The 21,174-nt window shown below is 42.0% G+C and overlaps 1 protein-coding gene across 12 annotated transcripts in view; it reads left to right on the top strand.

Annotated features, from left to right (window-relative positions):
• BMAL1 (basic helix-loop-helix ARNT like 1) overlaps window positions 1-21,174 on the top strand; it is a 143,813-nt gene that overhangs the window by 97,568 nt on the left and 25,071 nt on the right. For all 12 annotated transcript variants that reach the window (XM_056527958.1, XM_056527952.1, XM_056527954.1 and 9 more), the window contains 6 exons: window positions 5,525-5,645; window positions 5,893-6,040; window positions 11,589-11,609; window positions 16,309-16,353; window positions 17,996-18,031; window positions 19,854-20,011. In XM_056527958.1, coding sequence (XP_056383933.1) covers window positions 5,901-6,040; window positions 11,589-11,609; window positions 16,309-16,353; window positions 17,996-18,031; window positions 19,854-20,011 — 400 coding nt within the window. In that variant the 5' untranslated portion in view covers window positions 5,525-5,645; window positions 5,893-5,900. The remainder of the gene's footprint in view (window positions 1-5,524; window positions 5,646-5,892; window positions 6,041-11,588; window positions 11,610-16,308; window positions 16,354-17,995; window positions 18,032-19,853; window positions 20,012-21,174) is intronic.

Raw genomic sequence — 21,174 nt, 5'->3', positions numbered from 1 at the left:
TTGGTCCTTGCATCTGGGGGTGTGTAGAAGCTTTAGTTATGATATGGTAGTAATGTTCCACTGTATGTCACTACAAATGGTCTCTTATCTGTCTAGGTCCGGGCCGCTTGTTTTGGGGTAAATTTTTCAGTTCCTGTGCTACTAATCGTAAACTTGTTGTTTACTACCGAGGGTAGGTTCTATTTTTCATTTGTCTACACCTGGGGTGTCGCGTAGCATGCTCCTTCAGGTGACTAGGTAGTTTAGATGTGGTGATTCGGGTTTCCTACCTGGTGGTGGTTGTCTTTACTCGGGGGTGGGATAGTTACCTGGAACACCATGGCTAGATACAATACGCGTCGCCAATATAGGCACGCTGGTTACGCTACAGCTCTTGCGCATACTGACAAGATGGTTAATCCGCATGTTGTCACGACTCTAGATGCCACGTTTATGCAATATCTCTCAACTACACGATCACAGGCATGATAATTACTTTATACCTGTCACGACTACAGGCATGATTAATTACATTATAACTGTCGCGATTACAGGCACGATTTATTACATTATACCTGTCACGTTTTCAGGCACAATTAATTATGTTATACCTGTCGACTACAGGCACGATTAATCACGTTATACCTGTCACGTATACAGGCACGATGGTCACGCAATAGGTTTTCACGACTCCAGGTGTCACATTTATGCTATACTTATCACTACCTCAGGCACGGTGAAGTTGTGTTATCCCTCTCCTAGTCATAGGTAGGACTGTTACGTTGTCACAATTATGGGCATACACATTACATAATACCTGCCACAACCACAGCTATCGGGTGCATGCAGTTCCAGTCACGATTACAGGCTTGATGGTTACGCAATACTTGTCACTTTTAGGCAAGCTTTTCTACGATCAAGCACTAAATCACTGCCGCTCTGGCACGCCACATGGATGTACGGCATGGGAAGCTTCAGTTGGTCCTAATTGTTGTGTAACTCTTTTCTTGAAGATGTCACATGGCTCAGACATAGAAGAGACTGCTTCTCTGCTGGACAACCTTGATCAGCACTCAGACCATGAGAGCATACGAGTACTAAGAGCCTGGACAATCCCCAAGTTGACAGACATAAACCGTTTCTAGCTACGGCCAGGAAGGCAGAATTATTCCACCTCTTGTCATCTGATGGGGCTGGTCCCAGTCAAGAGTCCGCTTCCATGAACTCTATTCAGACTTCGCTGTCACAATTGCATACCATGTTTAATACCATGACTTCTTCTCTCTAGCTCACAAGCTAGAATGGAGTCTAAGAGTAGGGACAGGCCTTCTACTTCAGCCTCTCAGGTCACTTCTACTCCTACCACTTTGCAGGCTTGTTCACCAGGGGGGTCCGTTTCATTCCCAAATGTGGCACCTTCTCATTTCATTCCACCCAACATTAAAAAAAAAGATATCACAGAAGGCAAGAACGTAAACTTACCGTCTTTATTAGTGTCGTCTCACGAGGCACCAGACAATAAAACTATAGCTTGCGGCGAAGTGTCCATCATTCTAAAATCTAAAGACGTCTGATTGAATCGCAAGTTATCAATCCCAAATTCCTCCTTGCCTTCAGCCTTTACCGAGACATTATTTGTTCTATTAACTAGCGATCGACCGATATCGTTTTTTTTAGGGCCGATAACGATAATCTGTGGAGGTTAGGGCCGATAGCCGATAACTTATACCGATATTCCGGTATAAATTATCTGCTATTTATTCCCCCGCGACACCGCTGCAGATCATTGATTTAAAGCGGGCGCTTAAAATCAATGCACTGCAGTTGCTTTTGCGGTGCCATAGGCCGCTGCCGCCACCACCACCTGCTTCTCTCCCCCTGCCTGTCCGGGGGTCCTGAGACCTATCACCGCCACCGCTCCCCCCCCCCCTGTGCCGCACCGCGCCTAGGGGTGCCTCCAGCTGTTGCAAAACTACTACTCCCAGCATGCCCAGACAGCCGTTGGCTGTCCGGGCATGCCGGGAGTTGTAGTTTTGCAACAGCTGGAGGGCCTCAGCAGCTGGAGGGCCTACTGTAGGTATAGTATATTATACAGACCCCTGTCCATCCCAGAACCCTGACCCACCTTCCCAGTTGCTGCAGGGACCGTCCGGGGAGGGTGGTCCGGGCCATCCATCCTTCCTGTAGTGTCCGGCGGCATTCCGGGTGGAGGGTGAACCGGTCCGGGCTGTCCTTCTTCTCCGGGGGTCCTTTTCTCCACTCCGGGCAGGCTCCGGCCTAGTAACGCTGCATAGACGCCGCTGCGCAGCGACGCACCTGACGTAGCGGCGTCTATGCAGCGTACTAGGCCGGAGCCTGGAGAAGAGGACCCCCGGAGAAGGACAGCCCAGACGGGTTCACCCTCCACCTGGAATGCCGCCGGACCCTACAGGAAGGATGGATGGCCCGGACCACCCCCATTACGGGTAAGTTACATTTTTTTTATTGAATCGGAGGGTGGGGGAGGGGCCTGACTGGTATAGCGCTATGGGCAAAAATCCATACCGTGGGAGAAAAAAAAACGGTATCCGGTTCATACCGGTATACCGCCCAGCACTACGTTGGGGGGTGCAACGTGGTGCGGTGGGGGGGGGCTATCGGTCGCGGTGTGGGGGGGGGGCGGTGCGGGGGCGGGCATTGTCAGCTTATCAGCAAGGTAATTGCCTATACCGATAATGCCCAAAATCGTGATTATCGGCCGATAATATCGGTCATACCTACTATTAACCCTCTTTGTAGAGATTTGTATCTCTACAAAGGGGTGGATCTAGGTTACAAGTATGGAGGTTTAGTGTTCTTTGAATACCATAGACCTTTTTCAGCCAAAGCAGCACAATTCAGTCGAGACCCACTCCTGGCCCTATGTCTTTTCTCAACAAGCCTGCTGCAGTGTTCGATAAATTGGGGCGCCCAATCGGATATCTCGGTAGATCACAACTGTGTAATTTTATTTATACATCTTCCACTACAATCAATGTAGACTCTAACATTTGTGTTCTTATTGTTTCTGGGGACACCCCAAAGTAGAATTCCCCCAGAAAGGGAGATCAGCATGACTAAGCGTGGTTAATGTGGATCTGTTGTACACTTATCTACAGGACCATCCTGATGTCTCCTGGGTGCAATATTTAATTAATGGTCTATCTGGAGGTTTCCACACTGGTCTAATTTCCTTACCTCCGTCTACCCACCAGTGTAAAAACCTATTGTCTGCTGATAAGAATCCAGGATCTGTCACGACTCCTCTGGCCGTTGAATTACAGAAAGGGTTTTTGGTTGGTCCGTTTTATAGTTCCACCTTTTTGTTCTCTGGTGAGTTAATCCCGTAGGGATAGTGTGTGGTAAATTCTCCAATAAAAAGAGATTAATCTACGATTTATCTGCGCCTCATTCTTCCCACATCCCGAGCTTAAATTCTTTAATCCCCTTGGAAGATTTCTCTATGAGGTACTCTTCCATAGACGCGGCTATACAGATCATTTTGCTGTTGGGTAGAGGGGCTTTCCTATCTAAGGCGGACATAAGTGACGCATTTAAGTTACTCCCAAAAGAGCCAAGCCTGTGGCATTGGCATGGCATTAATCACGTGATACATTATTTTTATTTTCTTTTAATTGAACATCCCTGTGTGTTTCCTCGAGATCTTTTACGGTTGCCTTTTACGCTTTCCTGAGACCGAGTGAATTTTCATGCGCTAGCAGTACATCTACTTCCTTACGTAAGGCTCTGGTGTCGTGGAATGGCACATTTTATTCTTACTCTGTATTCGTCTAAAACACTTGCTATTGGCCAAACTGTTAAGTATTTCCCTACAGGTAATGCTTGGTGTCCGGTGACAATTATTTGAGAATGGTTAAATGTTATTAGTAACGAGACGCCATCTCAGGAGCTCCATTAACTAGCTCCATCTTCATCAAACTGGTTCGCACATTAGTCAGTTTGGGGGTCGATCCTCAGTCTATTTCTGGGCACTCCTTTTAGGATAGGAGCAGCCTCACAGAATACTATTCCGGTTCACATTATCAAGAGACTGGGCCGATGGAAATCCGCGTGTTATCCTAGATCTATTCCTGACCCGCATTGTGAGATGTTGTCAGTGTTTAAAACACTACTCGTGTGAATTAGTTCAGTAGTTGGGTAGGTTCGGGGGCATCAATTCTGATAGCTGTCCTGACCACAAAAAAAATAAAAAATAATTATATATATATATATATATATATATATATATATATATATATATATTATTTATTTTATATTATGTGTGTGTATATCATACATTTTTTTAAAATATAGATAATTTTATTTTACTTTATTTTTAACACTAGTTTTACACTCAAGCTAATGCAGAGAAAAAAGTGTGTGTGTGTGTGTGTGTGTGTATATATATATATATATATATATATATATATATATATATATATATATATATATATATATAATTATATGTGTATGTGTATATATTAAAAATGTTATCATAAATTTTTTTATATAAATAGATAATTTTATTTTACTTTATTTTTAACACTAGTTTTACACTCAAAAAACTATATTGTGTGGTGTGTGTGTGCACATGGAGATAGATAGAGATGTATATATCTCTATCTCTATCTCTATGTGTGTGTTTAAAAAATAAATGAGAGATTCTCAATTTTTTATAAATCTAATTTTTTAAAAAACTTTTTAACACTAGTTTTACTCTCAAGCTAATGCAGAGAAAAACAATTGTGGATGGGTAGATAGCTATATGTATGTGTTTAAAAAATAACTGATATATATTCTCTAATTTAAATATAAATAATTTTTTTTTTACTTTTTAACACAAATTTTACACTCAAGCTGATGCAGAGAAAAAAATTGTATGTGTGTGTGTGTGTATATATATATATATATAATATAATATACGCACATAATGTAGTAAATTTGAGTAGCCGTATTAGTGATGCAGATGCAAATCATGAAATGTTGCAGTATCTTGTAATAACCTTTTTTATTGGACTAACAGCATTTTGTAGAGACAAGCTTTCGGGATTCTTCCCTTTATCAAGTCCAAAGCAAATCTTGACTTGATAAAGGGAGGAATCCCGAAAGCTTGTCTCTATAAAATGCTGTTAGTCCAATAAAAAAGGTTATTACAAGATACTGCAACATTTCATGATTTGCATCTATATATACATATACATATATATTCTCATAATAAAAAAAAAAAAACATATATAAATAGATAATTTTTATTTTACTTCTTTAACACTAGTTTTACTCTCAAGCTAATGAGGGGGAAAAAAAAAACAACTTCTTTACTTTTAATGGGCGTCATCAGGTGGCTTTGTATGGGCAGATTTTACTTAGAACAACACCAGATCTCACTAGTCTCAAGAAACAAAACCACTGGTGAGATCTGGTGTTCTAAGTAAAATCTGCTCATACAAAGTATCCTGATGATGCCCATTAAAGTAAAGATGTTTTTTTCTTTTTGTAATGAATTAATTTTTTATTTTATTTATTTCAGTGCTTAACAGACAACAAGACAATGATCAGCAGGTGACCCGCTTTACAAGCCTCCCCAAAAAAAAAAAAAAAAGAAAATTCTCATCTGTCGCTTCTCGCTTCACCAAGACGCAATCTTCTAGGTGAGTGTTCTGCGTGTTGTTCCATCATTATATAACCTGCCGGTATGTATTGAGTAACATGGAAGATGTCCTGAAATCTGGAGATCTAGAGGAGATGATGTAAAGTAATACCCCCCCGCCAGCTTATGGCTGTTATATAAGGGAAGCTCTGTTTATACCTCATCCCCCCCCCCCCCCCCTCCCCATTCATTTTCAAATTTTTTTTTTCTTTTATACGTATTTTTCCGCTTGTGTTCCCCTCCTTCAGATGTTCCAATGGCTGACCAAAGAATGGATATCACTTCAACTATTAACGACTTCATCTCCTCCGGTCCGACCGACCTCATATCCAGCTCGCTCAGCTCCAGCGGAATGGAGTGCAACCGCAAGAGGAAGAGCAGCCTGACCGATTATCAGTAAGTCGCATCCTGGGCGAGGTGGGATGAGCAGAAATATTTTTATTCACATAGTCCAATGTTTCCCCAGCCAGGGTGCCTCCATCTGTTGCAAAACTACAACTCCCAGTATGCCCGGACAGCCGAAGGCTGTCCGGGCATACTGGGAATTGTAGTTTTGCAACAGCTGGAGGCACCCTGGTTGGGAAACAATGCTGTAGTCTCATACAGAATTAAAGGGGTACTCCGGTGGAAAACTTTATTATGATTTATAATAATTTTTTTTTTTTTTTTTTAAATCAACTGGTGCCAGAAAGTTAAACAGATTTGTAAATTACTTCCAGTACTTATTAGCTGCTGAATACTACAGAGGAAATTCTTTAATTTTTGGAACACAGAGCTCTCTGCTGACATCACGAGCACAGTGCTCTCTGCTGACATCTCCTGTACATTTTAAAAACTGTCCAGAGTAGGTGAAAATCCCCATAGCAAACATATGCTGCTCTGGACATTTTCTAAAATGGACAGAGATGTCAGCAGAGAGCACTGTGGTCAAGAGGTCAGCAGAGAGCTCTGTTCCAAAAAGAAAAGAATTTCCTCTGTAGTATTCAGCAGCTAATAAGTACTAGATGGATTAAGATTTTTTTAATCGAAGTAATTTACAAATCTGTTTAACTTTCTGGCACCAGTTTGATTTTTTTAGTTACTTTTTAACCTGCGTTGGTAATTTTTGACTATACAGACGTAGCCATAACTAGTTGTTCTCCAACCTGCAACTTTCTAACTGTTGCAAAACCACAACTCCCAGCTTCTGGTGCATGCTGGGAGCTGTAGTTTTGGAACAGCTGGAGGCACCCTGGTTGGGAAACAGTGCTATAGTCTCATACAGAATTACATTTTTTAGTTACTTTTTAGCCTGCGTTGGTCATTATTGACTATACAGACGTAGCCATAACTAGTTGTTCTCCAACCTGCAACTTTCTAACTGTTGCAAAACTACAACTCCCAGCTTCCGGTGCATGCTGGGGGTTGTAGTTTTGCAACGGGTGCAAGAGACAGAGGTTAGGGAACACCATTATATAGAGTACTGAGGTAGCACTCACAGGCTGTCAGGGCATGCTGGGGGTTGTAGTTTTGCAACAGCTGGAGAAATAAAAGTTGGGGAAAGCTGTTATGGGGGGTGCAGGGTTAGCTGGCTTTTAGGGCATGATGGGAGTAGTAATTTGCAACATCTGGAGAACCACAGGTTGGGAAACACTGTTTTAGGCCATGTTCACATGGTGGAATTCCGTAATTCTGCACAAATAACGTTCATAGAACCAATAGGTGTGTGGAGCACACCAGTATGCGAAACCCCAAGGACCAAGGAATAAAACCGAATACGGTAAATGGTTTAAAAATATTTTATTAAAATAATAAACCCGTAAATATACGTAAAAGTCCTGAGTATGAGTATATAGCAGTGGTCTCCAACCTGCGGACCTCCAGATGTTGCTAAACTACAACTCCCAGTGTGCCCGGACAGCCGTTGGCTGTCCGGGCATACTGGGAGTGTAGTTTTGCAACATCTGGGGGTCCGCAGGTTGGAAACCACTGGTATATAGCATAGAGACTCTACTGTATAAAGTGCTGGTGCTGTAGAAGTGCAAACACTGTGCAGTGAGAACTGAGTGCAAGATAAACGGTGCTAAATCAATCCACAATTCAATAACGTACACTCGTGATACATCCATATAACAATAGAAACAGGCGACGGTCCAAATAGCATCAGATACCATGAAAATAGCAGCAAATATTGTGAGAATAGCAGCAAAAGCAAAGAATAAGTAACTGCAAATAGCAATAGTGCCAGTGAGAGTAGCAGCCAGTATACAGACACAGGACTCACTCCAGCCCCACAACACAACTCCGACGCGTTTCGCCAGGAGCGGCTTCGTCCAGGAGTCACGTGTTGGTTCTTGTGAACCCCTAACTTATTATTTAGAAATTATTGATTTTACTGGAGCCTACATGTAGGAAGGACAGTTTCTTTGTCGGTACAAAGAACGTTCAGCAAAGAATTTTGCACCGTGTGAACATGGATTTATACAACCGATGAGGAGTTGGCAAGGTAATTCTTATGCATTTTCGATTGGCATGTCAATTAAGTAATTGCCTTGTAAAAATCCCCAACTGCGGACCCTTAGGTCTTGTTCACTCAGCAGAATCCAGTGGAAAAATTCCATTGCAGCAGAGACCTATTGTTTTCGTGGGATTCTGCTGAATCGTGCACATGGCGGAATTTCTGCGGCAGGAACATCTGCTGCAGAACTTCCGATTTCCAGGTGACAGGGCAATTCTTTCTGTGGAATCTGCTTTTGAAATGCATCGCAGTCTATCGAGACGGCGCGTTTTTTGAGCAGTCCTATTGCCGGCATGTTCTGGCGGCGCCTGCTGCGTTGTCCCCCCTTGGGCCAGTATTTAGCAAAAATCCGCTGTGTGAACATACACTTAGTTTACTATAAGGTTATGTTCACAAAGCACGGTGTCCGTGCAAAAATCCGCTGCAGCAGAGTCCCATTGATTTCAATGGGATTCTGCTGCACTTTTCACACAGATGCTTCTGCCACTAAAATCCCGATTTTTGGTGTCCGCAGAAAGAATAGACAGGTCTATTCTTTGTGCAAATTCTGTTTGGAAATGCATTGCTGTCTATGAGATGGCGCATTCCAGAGCTGTCGTAGCACCCGCCAGATTCGTTAAATGTGCGAAATGTCTGCACTTATAAGAGAGAACCTAATGTGGCGGTGATGTTGTGTAACTAAAACTCCCAACGTAGACGCATACCTAATACTGTATACATGTTATATAGAACCTACATACCTTTTACTGTATATAGAACATATATATATATATAATATTTATATTATATGCACAAGTCCAAGTCTGCAGTAGAGACAGTGCAAAAGTTATACCCCAAGACATCCAAACTACTACTCCCATGATTAGATCCCTTTATGGGGGCCGGTATGCTTGACAGCTCGAGTTGAGTTTCTGAATTTGGGGAAGGTGGGGGGGGGGGGGGGTAGCTCTCAGGTGAGCCGTAGAAGCAGTGGTGCTCTTAGTGGTGGTGGGGGGTTTGTCAGGGATGGGTGGCATCCTCAGGGCACCTCAGTGGCTGCTTTAGGGCTGGGCGATGTGTTGGCTTTGTGGAGGTGGGGGGCATAATGGGTTATACATTTTTCATGTCAACCCTAGCATAGGATTGGGACAACTTTTCAAAATTGCACACTCAACCTCCCAACTAGTTCCGTTGCACACTCAACCTCCCGACTAGTTCAGTTGCACACTCAACCTCCCGACTAGTTCAGTTGCACACTCAACCTCCCGACTAGTTCAGTTGCACACTCAACCTCCCGACTAGTTCAGTTGCACACTCAACCTCCCGACTAGTTCAGTTGCACACTCAACCTCCCGACTAGTTCAGTTGCACACTCAACCTCCCGACTAGTTCAGTTGCACACTCAACCTCCCGACTAGTTCAGTTGCACACTCAACCTCCCGACTAGTTCAGTTGCACACTTGACTTCCCGACTAATTCCGTTGCACACTCGACTTCCCGACTAATTCCGTTGCACACTTGACTTCCCGACTAATTCCGTTGCACACTTGACCTCCCGACTAATTCCATTGTACACTTGACCTCCTGACTAGGAACTATTGTAAATTAAGAATATGACATTGATGTAGGAGAATGTATAATGGCTCCTGTTGTGACTCTATGCGCCCTCCTAATTATTACCATACTATCCTGTTTAGTGCTCTTCGCTTATATAATAGCGCCCCCCTAACTATAGGCAGCAGCGTCACAATGCCCCAGTGAACTTGCATAACGATAAAACACACGCACGACTTTTGCCTAGAAACGTCCCAGCTGACAGGAGACGTGAGAACTTTCCCATAGTCAGAAAAAAATAAAACGATTAATTGTTTTTCCTAGAACGCTTCGGCTGATTGACAGTGATGTCACATGTTATGGGCCGCAGCATATGCATTCTCATCCATGTGTTTTTCTTCTTCTGTTTCCATAGAAACTACAGTGTGTTTAATTTTTTAATTTTTTTTTCTGCATAGTTCTTAAATATACATAAGTGATCTGAGCCGCAGGAGGTGCCGCTTATAGGCAGCGCATGTCGAGATTGGTGCATTCAGTCCTAATGTCAATAGTCGCCATGAGATAAGCCCATAAAAAAGGCATCCTGGGAAAATAAGGGATTGAAGGGAACGGTCATGTTCTTGTTTTGCAAATATGTATTAAAGGGTTTATCCAGGAAAACATATATATATATATATTTTTTTTAAATATCGATTGACTTGTAAATTACTTCTATTAAAAAAAATCTTAATCCTTTCAGTACTTATGAGCTGCTGAAGTTAAGTTGTTCTTTTCTGTCCAAGTGCTCTCTGATGACACCTGTCTCGGGAACTGCCCAGTTTAGAAGCAAATCCCCATAGCAAACCTCTTCTAAACTGGGCGGTTCCCAAGACACGTGTCATCAGAGAGCACTTAGACAGAAAAGAACAACTCAACTTCACAAGCTCATAGACTGTGCTGGGTGATGTTGGCTCTTCGCATGCTGTGAAGCAGTGTTTCCCAACCAGGGTGCCTTCAGCTGTTGCAAAACTACAACTCCCAGCATGCCCGGACAGCCGTTGGCTGTCCGGGCATGCTGGGAGTTGTAGTTTTGCAACAGCTAGAGGCACCCTGGTTGAAAAACACTGCTGTAAAAGATACAATGAAGCAGTTGCCCATAGCAACCAATCAGATTCCAGACATTTTTTTAATTTTTAAATGACAGTTGGAATCTCATTGGTTGCTATGGGCAACTGCTTCTCTATTCCTTTTGCAGGAGATTCTATACATTTCCCCCCAAAGTTCTTAAAGGGGTTATCCAGGAAAAAAAAACTTGGCTCCAGAAAGTTAAACAGATTTGTAAATTACTTCTATTAAAAAAAAATCTTACTCCTTTCAGTACTTATGAGCTGCTGAAGTTGAGTTGCTCTTTTCTGTCTAAGTGCTCTCTGATGACACCTGTCTCGGGAACCGCCCAGTTTAGAAGCAAATCCCCATAGCAAACCTCTTCTACTTTTTGCAGTTCCCGAGACAGACAGAGATGTCAGCAGAGAGCACTGTTGCCAGACAGAAAACAACAACTCAACTTCAGCAGCTGATAATTATTGAAAGGATTAAGATTTTTTAATTGAAATAATTTACATATCTGTTTAACTTTCTGGAGCCAGTTGATATATATTATATTGTATAATATGTGTGTGTGTGTGTGTGTGTGTGTATATAATATATATAATAATTTTTATTTTTATTTCTTTTCCTGGCATACCTCTTTAAAGTATTTCCCTATAATTCTTATTAGTCGTTCAGTCTGACAGTTTTCTTCCATTGTCCTCGCACATCAGTCGTCCGCTCTATTAATGGATCCGCTGATGGGAATGTTTTTTTTTTTTTTTTCTTCTACATTAGCGAATTGTTACTTTCTCGGGTGATTAATACATTGTCTTCTTGTCTTTTTAGGCTTGACAGCTTTTCTTTTGAGTAAGTATATTTTACACAATTTTTATTTTATTTTTTTTAACCCTAAATCAGTGTTACCCAACCAGTAAGCCTAAGTTTTGCAACAGCTGGAGGCACGATGTTTGGGAAACATTAATTAGATTCTGTAGTGTGACTTTGTCCTAGGCCTGGCTGGAAGCCCGATAAGGTCCTAGGATGAAGCTATGGGGCTCCTGTACAAAGCCGTTGGCTGCCTGGGCATGCTGGGAGTTGTAGTTTTCCAACAGCTAGAGGCACCCTGGTTAGGAAACACTGCCCTAAATGGTAACGTCTGTAATGTCTGATCCTAAGTTTCCTTTGTGATGATGTGTCCCTCCAGTCCGAGTGGGACAATGAATTCTCTGTTCTCAAGATGATTGGGGTGTCCCAGTGGTCAGTCCCCCCCCAGATATGTATCATCTATATCTGTGTATTCCCCCAACCTTTAGCACTTCGGCTGTTGAGAAACTACAACTTCCATTATGCATTTATTTAATGATACATGCTTTTAAACCATTGATCTGCAATTCGTGGTTCTACAGCTGTTACAAAACTACAACCCCCATTATGCATTGGTTTCATAAGTGCATGCATTGAAACTATTGCTGTGCAACCTGTGGCTTTCTGGCTCTTTCAAAACTACAACTCCCACTGTGCATTTATTTTAGTATTTTATTACATGCATTAAATAGATGAACTGCAACCTGCGACTCTGCAGAGGTTGCAAAACTGCAACTCCCATTATGCATTGATTTAATGATGAGTACATGCATTTAAACCATTGATCTGCAATCTGACTTTTTCTCTTGCAAAACTACAACTCCCATTATGCATAGATTTGCATATACAGTGTTCCCTCAACTTACAATGGCCTCAACATACAATACAATAGTTTCAACATACAATGGTCTTTTCTGGACCATTGTAACTTGAAACCAGACTCAACATAAAATGTACAGACAGTCCAGATCTGTGATACATGTCAATAGCTGGAAGAACCGACCAATCAGAATGGGCATTCACTGGTAAAACACCTGTATTACTGAAGTGTATGCACTGACTGGTGTCTGGTAGCGCCCCCTACAGTACAGAGAGGTATTACATGTTCTGTCCTACTCTTTAACTGTATTACTGAAGTGTATGCACTGACTGGTGTCTGGTAGCGCCCCCTACAGTACAGGGAGGTATTACATGTTCTGTACACTTTACCTGTACCAGGGTTAGCTGCTTCCTTGGACACCAGGTGAGGGCGGCTCCATGTTACTTTTTAGGGCATTGCGTGTACTGTACAGGACCCTGAAGAAGCTCCTGTCCTCTACATAGACCAGTGTTTCCCAAGCAGGGTGCCCCCAGCCTTTGGCTGTCCGGGCATGCTGGGAGTTATAGTTTTGCAACAGCTGAAGGCTCCATGCTTGGGAAACACTGACATAGACTTACATAGACATAGACAGTGATTACAGCTCCCAGTGGATCTTTCTTTCTTTTATATGTAAGGATTTGCTTTATCTATATTAGTTATCTACTTATTTTTCTTTAATTCTCACTTTTTCCTATTTTTGGATGACATTTTGGGGCCTTTAGAACTAATTACCAGGTTTCCATAGAGTTCTGGTCTCAACATACAATGGTTTCAACATACAATGGTCATCCCAGAACCAATTAACATTGTAACTTGAGGGACCACTGTATTTAAACCACTGCTTTACTACCTCTGGCTCTATAGCTGTTGCTGAACTCCCATTATACCCTGACCCATACTGTGGATAAATCAGTGTTTCCAAACCAGTGTGCCTCCAGCTGTTGCCAAACTACAACTCCCAGCATGCCCAGACAGCCGAAGGCTGTCTGGGCATTCTGGGAGTTGTAGTTTGGCAATAGCTGGAGGCACACTGGTTAGGAAACTCTAAAATGGATAAGTTTTAATGTTGGGGCAAACACTTCAGAGCACACTCGCATGTACCTAATCCACTGTGTATTTTATATATATATATATATATATATATATATATATATATATATATATATATATATATATATATATATTATTCTATATCTATCTCCTACCTATCATCTCTGAAATCTGCAGCGAATTACGTATATGTGAATATGCCCTATAACCTTACTTTGCTGTAATTCTGCAGGTGGGTTTTGTTGCAGAATTTTTTTCCTCCAGTCCATGCACTTTGATGTACTGAGCATCATAGGTTTCTGCAGATGCTGCTTCCCCCCCCCCCCCCCCCCTCGCGCAATAGCGGATAACCGTGTGATCAAACATTTATCCTCGGTCTTTTGGGAGTTTTAGTTGTCAGACATGAAAAACGTCCGCAGGAAGTTGATCTGAAAGTTTGTTGAAAACTTTTCTTGGAAAGTTCTGTTTTCTTAACCCCTTCAGAGCCCTGTAGAATGTTCATGTAGCTTCTTTGTTATATAGAAGAAGTTAAATAAGGACACTCATGGTAAAATGACTCATGGGAGGTTTTATTTCGGCGACGGTCACTTTAATAACAAGTCTGTATGCAAATTCCTTTTTGATGATCACCGGTCGCCTCCGCCCAAAACAACTGGCGGAGTAGAAGTGCTGGTGAGCAATCGAATAATAATCGCACACATTGCTCTGTCCTGAGAGGTCTTGTGCAAAAGGAAATTTTGATGCAGGGTTGGAAAACATGGCAGCACCACCCCCTGTCCATAGGTCGGGTCCGGTATTGCAGCTTGGCTCCATTTAAGTGAATAGGGCTGAGCTGCAATACCAAGCACAACCTAGCGACGGGGGTGGCAATGTCTTGAGTTTTGGGAAACTAAATAGCATGTAAGCAGATTTCAGACTCCATGGGTACACACTCATGCATTTTATTATATATAAATGTATATGAGATATATATATATATCTGTATATATCTTGTATATATCTTTTCTGTATAAAATATATATATATATATATATATATATATATATATATATATATATATATATATATATATATATATAAAAATTTGTAATTTTTTTTTACAAACACATACATATGTGTGTAGATCAGGAATATATAATAGCATTATTACATTTTCTTAGGCCCCTTTCACACTACAGGTACCTGTAAAAAAATAAAAAATAAAAATAAAATAAAAAACCTCCGTTATTACTCCTGCCAAAAAGTCCTTAAAAGGGTCCCCTATCCAAAGGAAAGAGGATAAGATGCCTGATCACGGGGGTCCCTCCAATGGGGACCCCCGTGATCTTGCACGCATGTTCGCTCCGGGTCTGATTACCGGCGAACACGGGGCCTGCCTCGTGGTAGCCAGTGATCCGACCCGGAACGAACATGCTCCGGGGACTGATTTTAACTGGGGTGCTGTGTGCAAGATCACAGGGGTCCCCAGCGGCGGGACCCCCGCGATCAGGCATCTTATCCCCTTTCCTTTTGGATAGGGGATAAGATGTCTAGGCGCCGGAGTACCCCTTTAAAATGGCCGTCAAAAAATCCCATTCATGTCAATGGGATTTTTTTTGAACATCCTTTTGCATCAGGCATGTCCTTTTTTTATTTTGTTTTTTTATTTTTACTAATGTCAGTTATTTTTACCACCACAAAAGACTATGCATGCACTAATTTTTGGTCCGGCAAAAAAAATGGTGACAAATTGGATGTTAAAATTTAACGATGAAGTCTATGGGAACCGGATGTTAAAAAAAAAAAACTAAAAAAAAATTATCAGTTATCGTCAGGTTTTTAACATAATTTTTTTTGTACTGAGCATGCTCAGTACAGCTTTACAAAAAGAAGGGTCAAGAACCTGAAAAAAAACAGATGTAACTGGTAATAATGGATGATAACGGATGAACAACATCCCTTATTTTTCCAGTTATTGCATCCGCTTTTTTTTTTCATCCAGCAGTAAAAAAGCAGGAGGATACCAGTAGTGTGAAAGGGGCCTTACCAGAATCACCCCACCCTGTCATCTGGGAATCATGTACTAAAAGTGCTGACATGGATAAATAGGGATTATAAACAGGTACTGTTAGTTAGGCTCATGGTGTCAAGTTTGTGGCTGCATTCCCCTAAAACATGTTCTTTATTCCCATTGTGAAGTGTCAAGGGGGTTTGGCGAATATCTTGAGTTTCCCTGCACTGTATCGCCTTCATCCACTTCCCTAGCCTGCCCTCTCCTTTTTCGATTAACAGGCCTAGCAGAAATCCTGCGCATGCGCTCAGTGTTCGTTGTTCATGTCCTTCACTGTCAGTTCTCCGGAGCTTGGTCTTATGACGCTCTAGCTTCTGCGTTCCTGGTGAACGGACTATGGCGGTGCGCACATGGAGAGGCAGTGATGGCGGCAAGCTCACCGCGCATGCGCAGGATTTCAGCAGGGCCTGTCAATCAAAGAAGAGGAGTGCAGGCTCGGAAAGCATGGAGAAGCATTACATCACGGCCCACCAGGACATTAGGTCACGCCTCCTTGACTCTTTTTACAGTGAAAATTAAGAGTGTTTTATTTTTAGGGAAATGCTGTCACTGACTTAAGGGTACTGTGGATCTCGTCGACTATTTGCTATTTACCCATGTCAGATTTGACCCCCCAATTAATCTCCAGGCATTTTTACAGTCTGTATAACTTGTAATGGTATCTGTGCTGTGTCATATAGAGGGCAGGATATAGGGCTGTAGTTGCTGACAGTAACTTTCTGCTTTTCTTTTCCCTTTTCTAGCCATGGAGAAGGCATGGATACCGACAAGGACGATCCACATGGGATGTGAGTAGGAGACTCTTTTTATACAATAAAATCACTTCAGGCCGACCAACACTACCTAAAAGTTTACAATATGTTAAAGTGTACTTCTCATCAAAAATATATTTTTTTATATATCAAAGAGTAGCTATTACGAACATAAATTTCCCTAATCCCCCTCCCCATCTGTCCCTGACACCTACATCTATCCCTGTATTTATTTCATTCAATTTTCCCCTAAAAATACCTTTTTTCAAACCGCTTCGGTAGCTCAGAGTTGAGCAGTCTCCGGAGGGCAGGAAGTGGGTGGCCCCGGCCGGCATTACGTCATCTGAAGCCTGGCCGGGGATCGCTTCCGCCAGTCTTCCTGCAGTGAGAAGAGGCATATGAAAGGGGGCGGGGATATTCAAATTTCGTTTGCGGCGTCTCCACTCTCGGCTCCCTCTCTGTCTACAGCATGAGAGACTGCAGCACACAAGCTGCAGTGTGAAAAGGCATATGAAGGGGGGCAGGCAGATTGAAATTTTGCGTGCCGCGCGCGAACGAGCGCTGTGCTCCCTCTCTGCCTGTTTCATATACAGGCAGAGAGCGAGCTGTGAAGGAGCATTTCGGATCACGCTGGACCACGCTGCCCGGCCAGCAGTGGTCCGAACGTGCTCAATGTAAGGGGGTGAAAATGCTTCCTGAGCCATATAGGGTGACCCCTAGTGGCCAGGTTTTATAATGTGAAAAAAACAATAAAAACAAGATTTTTTTTAAATTAATCTATATTAGAAACATGTTTGTTTTTGCATAATCTTTATAGTAAAAAAATATTTACTTTTTATGAGAGTACCCATTTAAAGATAAATCCCTAATGAACAACTTTGTAATTGCTTTTAATTAAAAATGTTGCCTCCTTTTTTTATGTGTATTTTAACTTTAAAAACTTAACCACTAGGGGTCTCCCTACCAGTCCTGGCCGCAAGCATTTCGGACTTTCAGCATTTCGGGCTTTCAGCATTTCGGACTCGCGCTGCAGCCAGGACAGGTACGAGCTCAGCGCAGCTCCCCCCCTGTCAATCAGACAGGCGGGAGCAAGCTTTGTGCTTGTACTTCAGCAGAGCGCGATTCTCAGATGACAGGTTCACTTCTTAAAAGCAGTACAGGGTAAAAATAAATATATATATATATATATTGTGTGTCTGAAAATAAATATATATATATATATATAATATATATTTATAATATATTAATATACCATATATAAATATACCTCAGGAGAGAAATCGCAGCAAGAGGGGCAGAAATGAGCCGGGCAAGGCTGCAGATGACATCGCGCCTGCCTGGACACTCCCCCTTCCTCCCTACACACAGCGCAAGAAACAAGCAGCCTAAGTGAGGTAGAGAAAGGTGTTTTATAGTCATTTTAAAGTAGAAATAAAGGCAGGGATAGCGTTAGTGAGTGTCAGGGACAGATGGGGAGGAGGATTAGGGACACTTTAGTTGATGATTGGTACTCTTTAACTTTTTCTTTATAAATAAAACTTCTGCCTATTGGTACCAAACTGTTGATTTTGTGCACAATGGAGTAATAAGAAGGAGATTCACATGTGAGAATTTGTAGAATGATTTCATCTGTTCTGTCATTTACACAAGATTTTTTAATTTTCAAATATAATTTTAGGTTAGAGTACGCAGAAGGTCGGATAAAAAATGCACGGTAAGTTTTATTATTATTCTGCAACAGTAGTTGTGTGTATGGGGGGGGGAAACAGCCCTTTGTCTGTTGTTGTCGGATATAGGTGTTAGATTTCATGCCTGCTACTTCATTGTTCCAGAACAGTGTTTCCCAACCAGGGTGCCTCCAGCTGTTGCAAAACTACAACTCCCAGCAAGCCCGGACAGCCAACGGCTGTCCGGGCATGCTGGGAGTTGTAGTTTTGCAACAGCTGGAGGTATGCAGGTTGGGGAACACTGTTCTGGAACATAAGCCACACAAGTGTCTTATATAGGTGAATATAGTAAAATGTTCTGCGTGTGTGTCCATAGACCTCCCATGCAATTATGTCTTGTGTCTCTATAGACTTTCTGTACAATGTCTTGTGTCTTCATAGACTTTCTGTACAATGTCTTGTGTCTCCATAGACTTTCTGTACAATGTCTTGTGTCTCCATAGACTTCCTGTACAATGTCTTGTGTCTCCATAGACTTCCTGTACAATGTCTTGTGTCTCCTAGACTTCCTGTACAATGTCTTGTGTCTCCATAGACTTCCTGTACAATGTCTTGTGTCTCCATAGACTTCCTGTACAATGTCTTGTGTCTCCATAGACTTCCTGTACAATGTCTTGTGTCTCCATAGACTTTCTGTACAATGTCTTGTCTCCATAGACTTCCTGTACAATGTCTTGTGTCTCCATAGACTTTCTGTACAATGTCTTGTGTCTCCATAGACTTTCTGTACAATGTCATGTGTCTCCATAGACTTCCTGTATAATGCATTTTGTATCCATAGTCTTTCTGTGCAATATCTTGTGTCTCTGTAGACCTTCTTTACAATGCATTTTGTCTTCATAGACTTCCTGTACAATGCATTTTGTCTCCATAGTCTCTGTACAATGTCTTGTGTCTCCATAGACCTCCTGTACAATGTCTTGTGTCTCCATAAACTTTCTGTACAATGTCTTGTGTCTCTATATAGACTTCCTGTACAATGTCTTGTGTCTCTATATAGACTTTCTGTACAATGTCTTGTGTCTCTATAGACTTCATGTACAATGTCTTGTGTCTCCATAGACTTTCTGTACAATGTCTTGTGTCTCTATAGACTTACTGTACAATGTCTTGTGTCTCCATAGACTTTCTGTACAATGTCTTGTGTCTCTATAGACTTACTGTACAATGTCTTGTGTCTCCATAGACTTTCTGTACAATGTCTTGTGTCTTCATAGACTTTCTGTACAATATCTTGTGTCTCAGTAGACCTCCTTTACAATGCATTTTGTCTTCGTAGACTTCCTGTACAATGCATTTTGTCTCCATAGTCTCTGTACAATGTCTTGTGTCTCCATAGACCTCCTGTACAATGTCTTGTGTCTCCATAGACCTCCTGTACAATGTCTTGTGTCTCCATAGACCTCCTGTACAATGTCTTGTGTCTCCATAGACCTCCTGTACAATGTCTTGTGTCTCCATAGACCTCCTGTACAATGTCTTGTGTCTCTATAGACTTCCTGTACAATGTCTTGTCTCCATAGACCTCCTGTACAATGTCTTGTGTCTCCATAGACCTCCTGTACAATGTCTTGTGTCTCCATAGACCTCCTGTACAATGTCTTGTGTCTCCATAGACTTCCTGTACAATGTCTTGTGTCTCCATAGACTTTCTGTACAATGTCTTGTGTCTCCATAGACTTTCTGTACAATGTCTTGTGTCTCCATAGACTTCCTGTACAATGTCTTGTGTCTCCATAGACTTCCTGTACAATGTCTTGTGTGTCTGTAGACCTCCTGTGTAATGACATGTTTGGGTTCTTATCAAAGGGAGGCTCACAGTCAAATCGAGAAGAGGCGCAGAGACAAAATGAACAGTTTCATCGACGAGTTGGCATCTCTCGTGCCCACGTGTAACGCCATGTCTCGGAAGTTGGACAAGCTAACCGTGCTAAGAATGGCCGTACAGCATATGAAGACTCTGCGAGGTGAGGGGGGAAGGCTTTAACTTTTTGTCATTTTAAGGGAGCACTAAACCCGTAGTCCTAATGGGGTCAGTGACTGGTTAGAACATAGTTAGTTAGTATTTTTTATTTTTTTTTAACCTCTGCCTGGAGAGAAAAGGGTTCAATGTTCAGAGGGAACAAGATGTCTTTACCATAAGAACTGAGAATCTGAGGAACAGTCTACCTCAGGAACTGCTCACAGCAAAAACAGCCCAGGGCTTCACTACAGGCTTGGATACATATACCATTAAAGGGGTACTCCGGTGAAAAACTTATTTTTATTTTTTTTTTTAAATCAACTGGTGCCAGAAAGTTAAACCGATTTGTAAATTACTTGTATTAAAAAATCTTAATCCTTCCTGTACTTATTAGCTGCTGAATGCTACAGTGGAAATTCTTTTCCGTTTGAAACACAGAGCTCTCTGCTGACATCATGAGCACAGTGCTCTCTGCTGACATCTCTGTCCATTTTTAGGAACTGTCCAGGGTAAAAGGAAATCCCTATAGCAAACATATGCTGTTCTGGACAGTTCATAAAATGGACAGAGATGTCAGCAGAGAACACTGCGCTCGTGATGTCAGCAGACAGCTCTGTGTTTTAAAAAGAAAATAATTTCCTCTGTAGTATTCAGCAGCTAATAAGTACAGGAAGGATTAAGTTTTTTTAATAGAAGTAATTTACAAATCTGTTTAACTTTCTGGCACCAGTTGATAAAAAAAAAAAAAAAAAAAAAAAAAGTTTTTCACCGGAGTACCCCTTTAAAAGAAAAGAACATTCATGCATATGTACAAATACAGTATCACATCCCAGCCTCCCATACCCCTCCCCTTTATCCTACCATAGCCCGCCCCTTTATCCTACCATAGCCCGCCCCTTTATCCTACCATAGCCCGCCCCTTTATCCTACCATAGCCCGCCCCTTTATCCTACCATAGCCCGCCCCTTTATCCTACCATAGCCCGCCCCTTTATCCTACATGCCCCTTCCCATCGTCCACTCATAACATAAATGCATATGTAGAAATACAGTATTCCATCTGATTATCTTCATCCAATCATACCCCTCCCCTGCACCCGCCCATACACCACCCCTCCCCTGCACCCGCCCATACACCACCCCTCCCCTGCACCCGCCCATACACCAC

Source organism: Hyla sarda, chromosome 6, assembly GCF_029499605.1.
Source record: "Hyla sarda isolate aHylSar1 chromosome 6, aHylSar1.hap1, whole genome shotgun sequence".
NCBI lineage: Eukaryota > Metazoa > Chordata > Amphibia > Anura > Hylidae > Hyla > Hyla sarda.
This window is presented reverse-complemented; position numbering and strand designations above follow the sequence as displayed.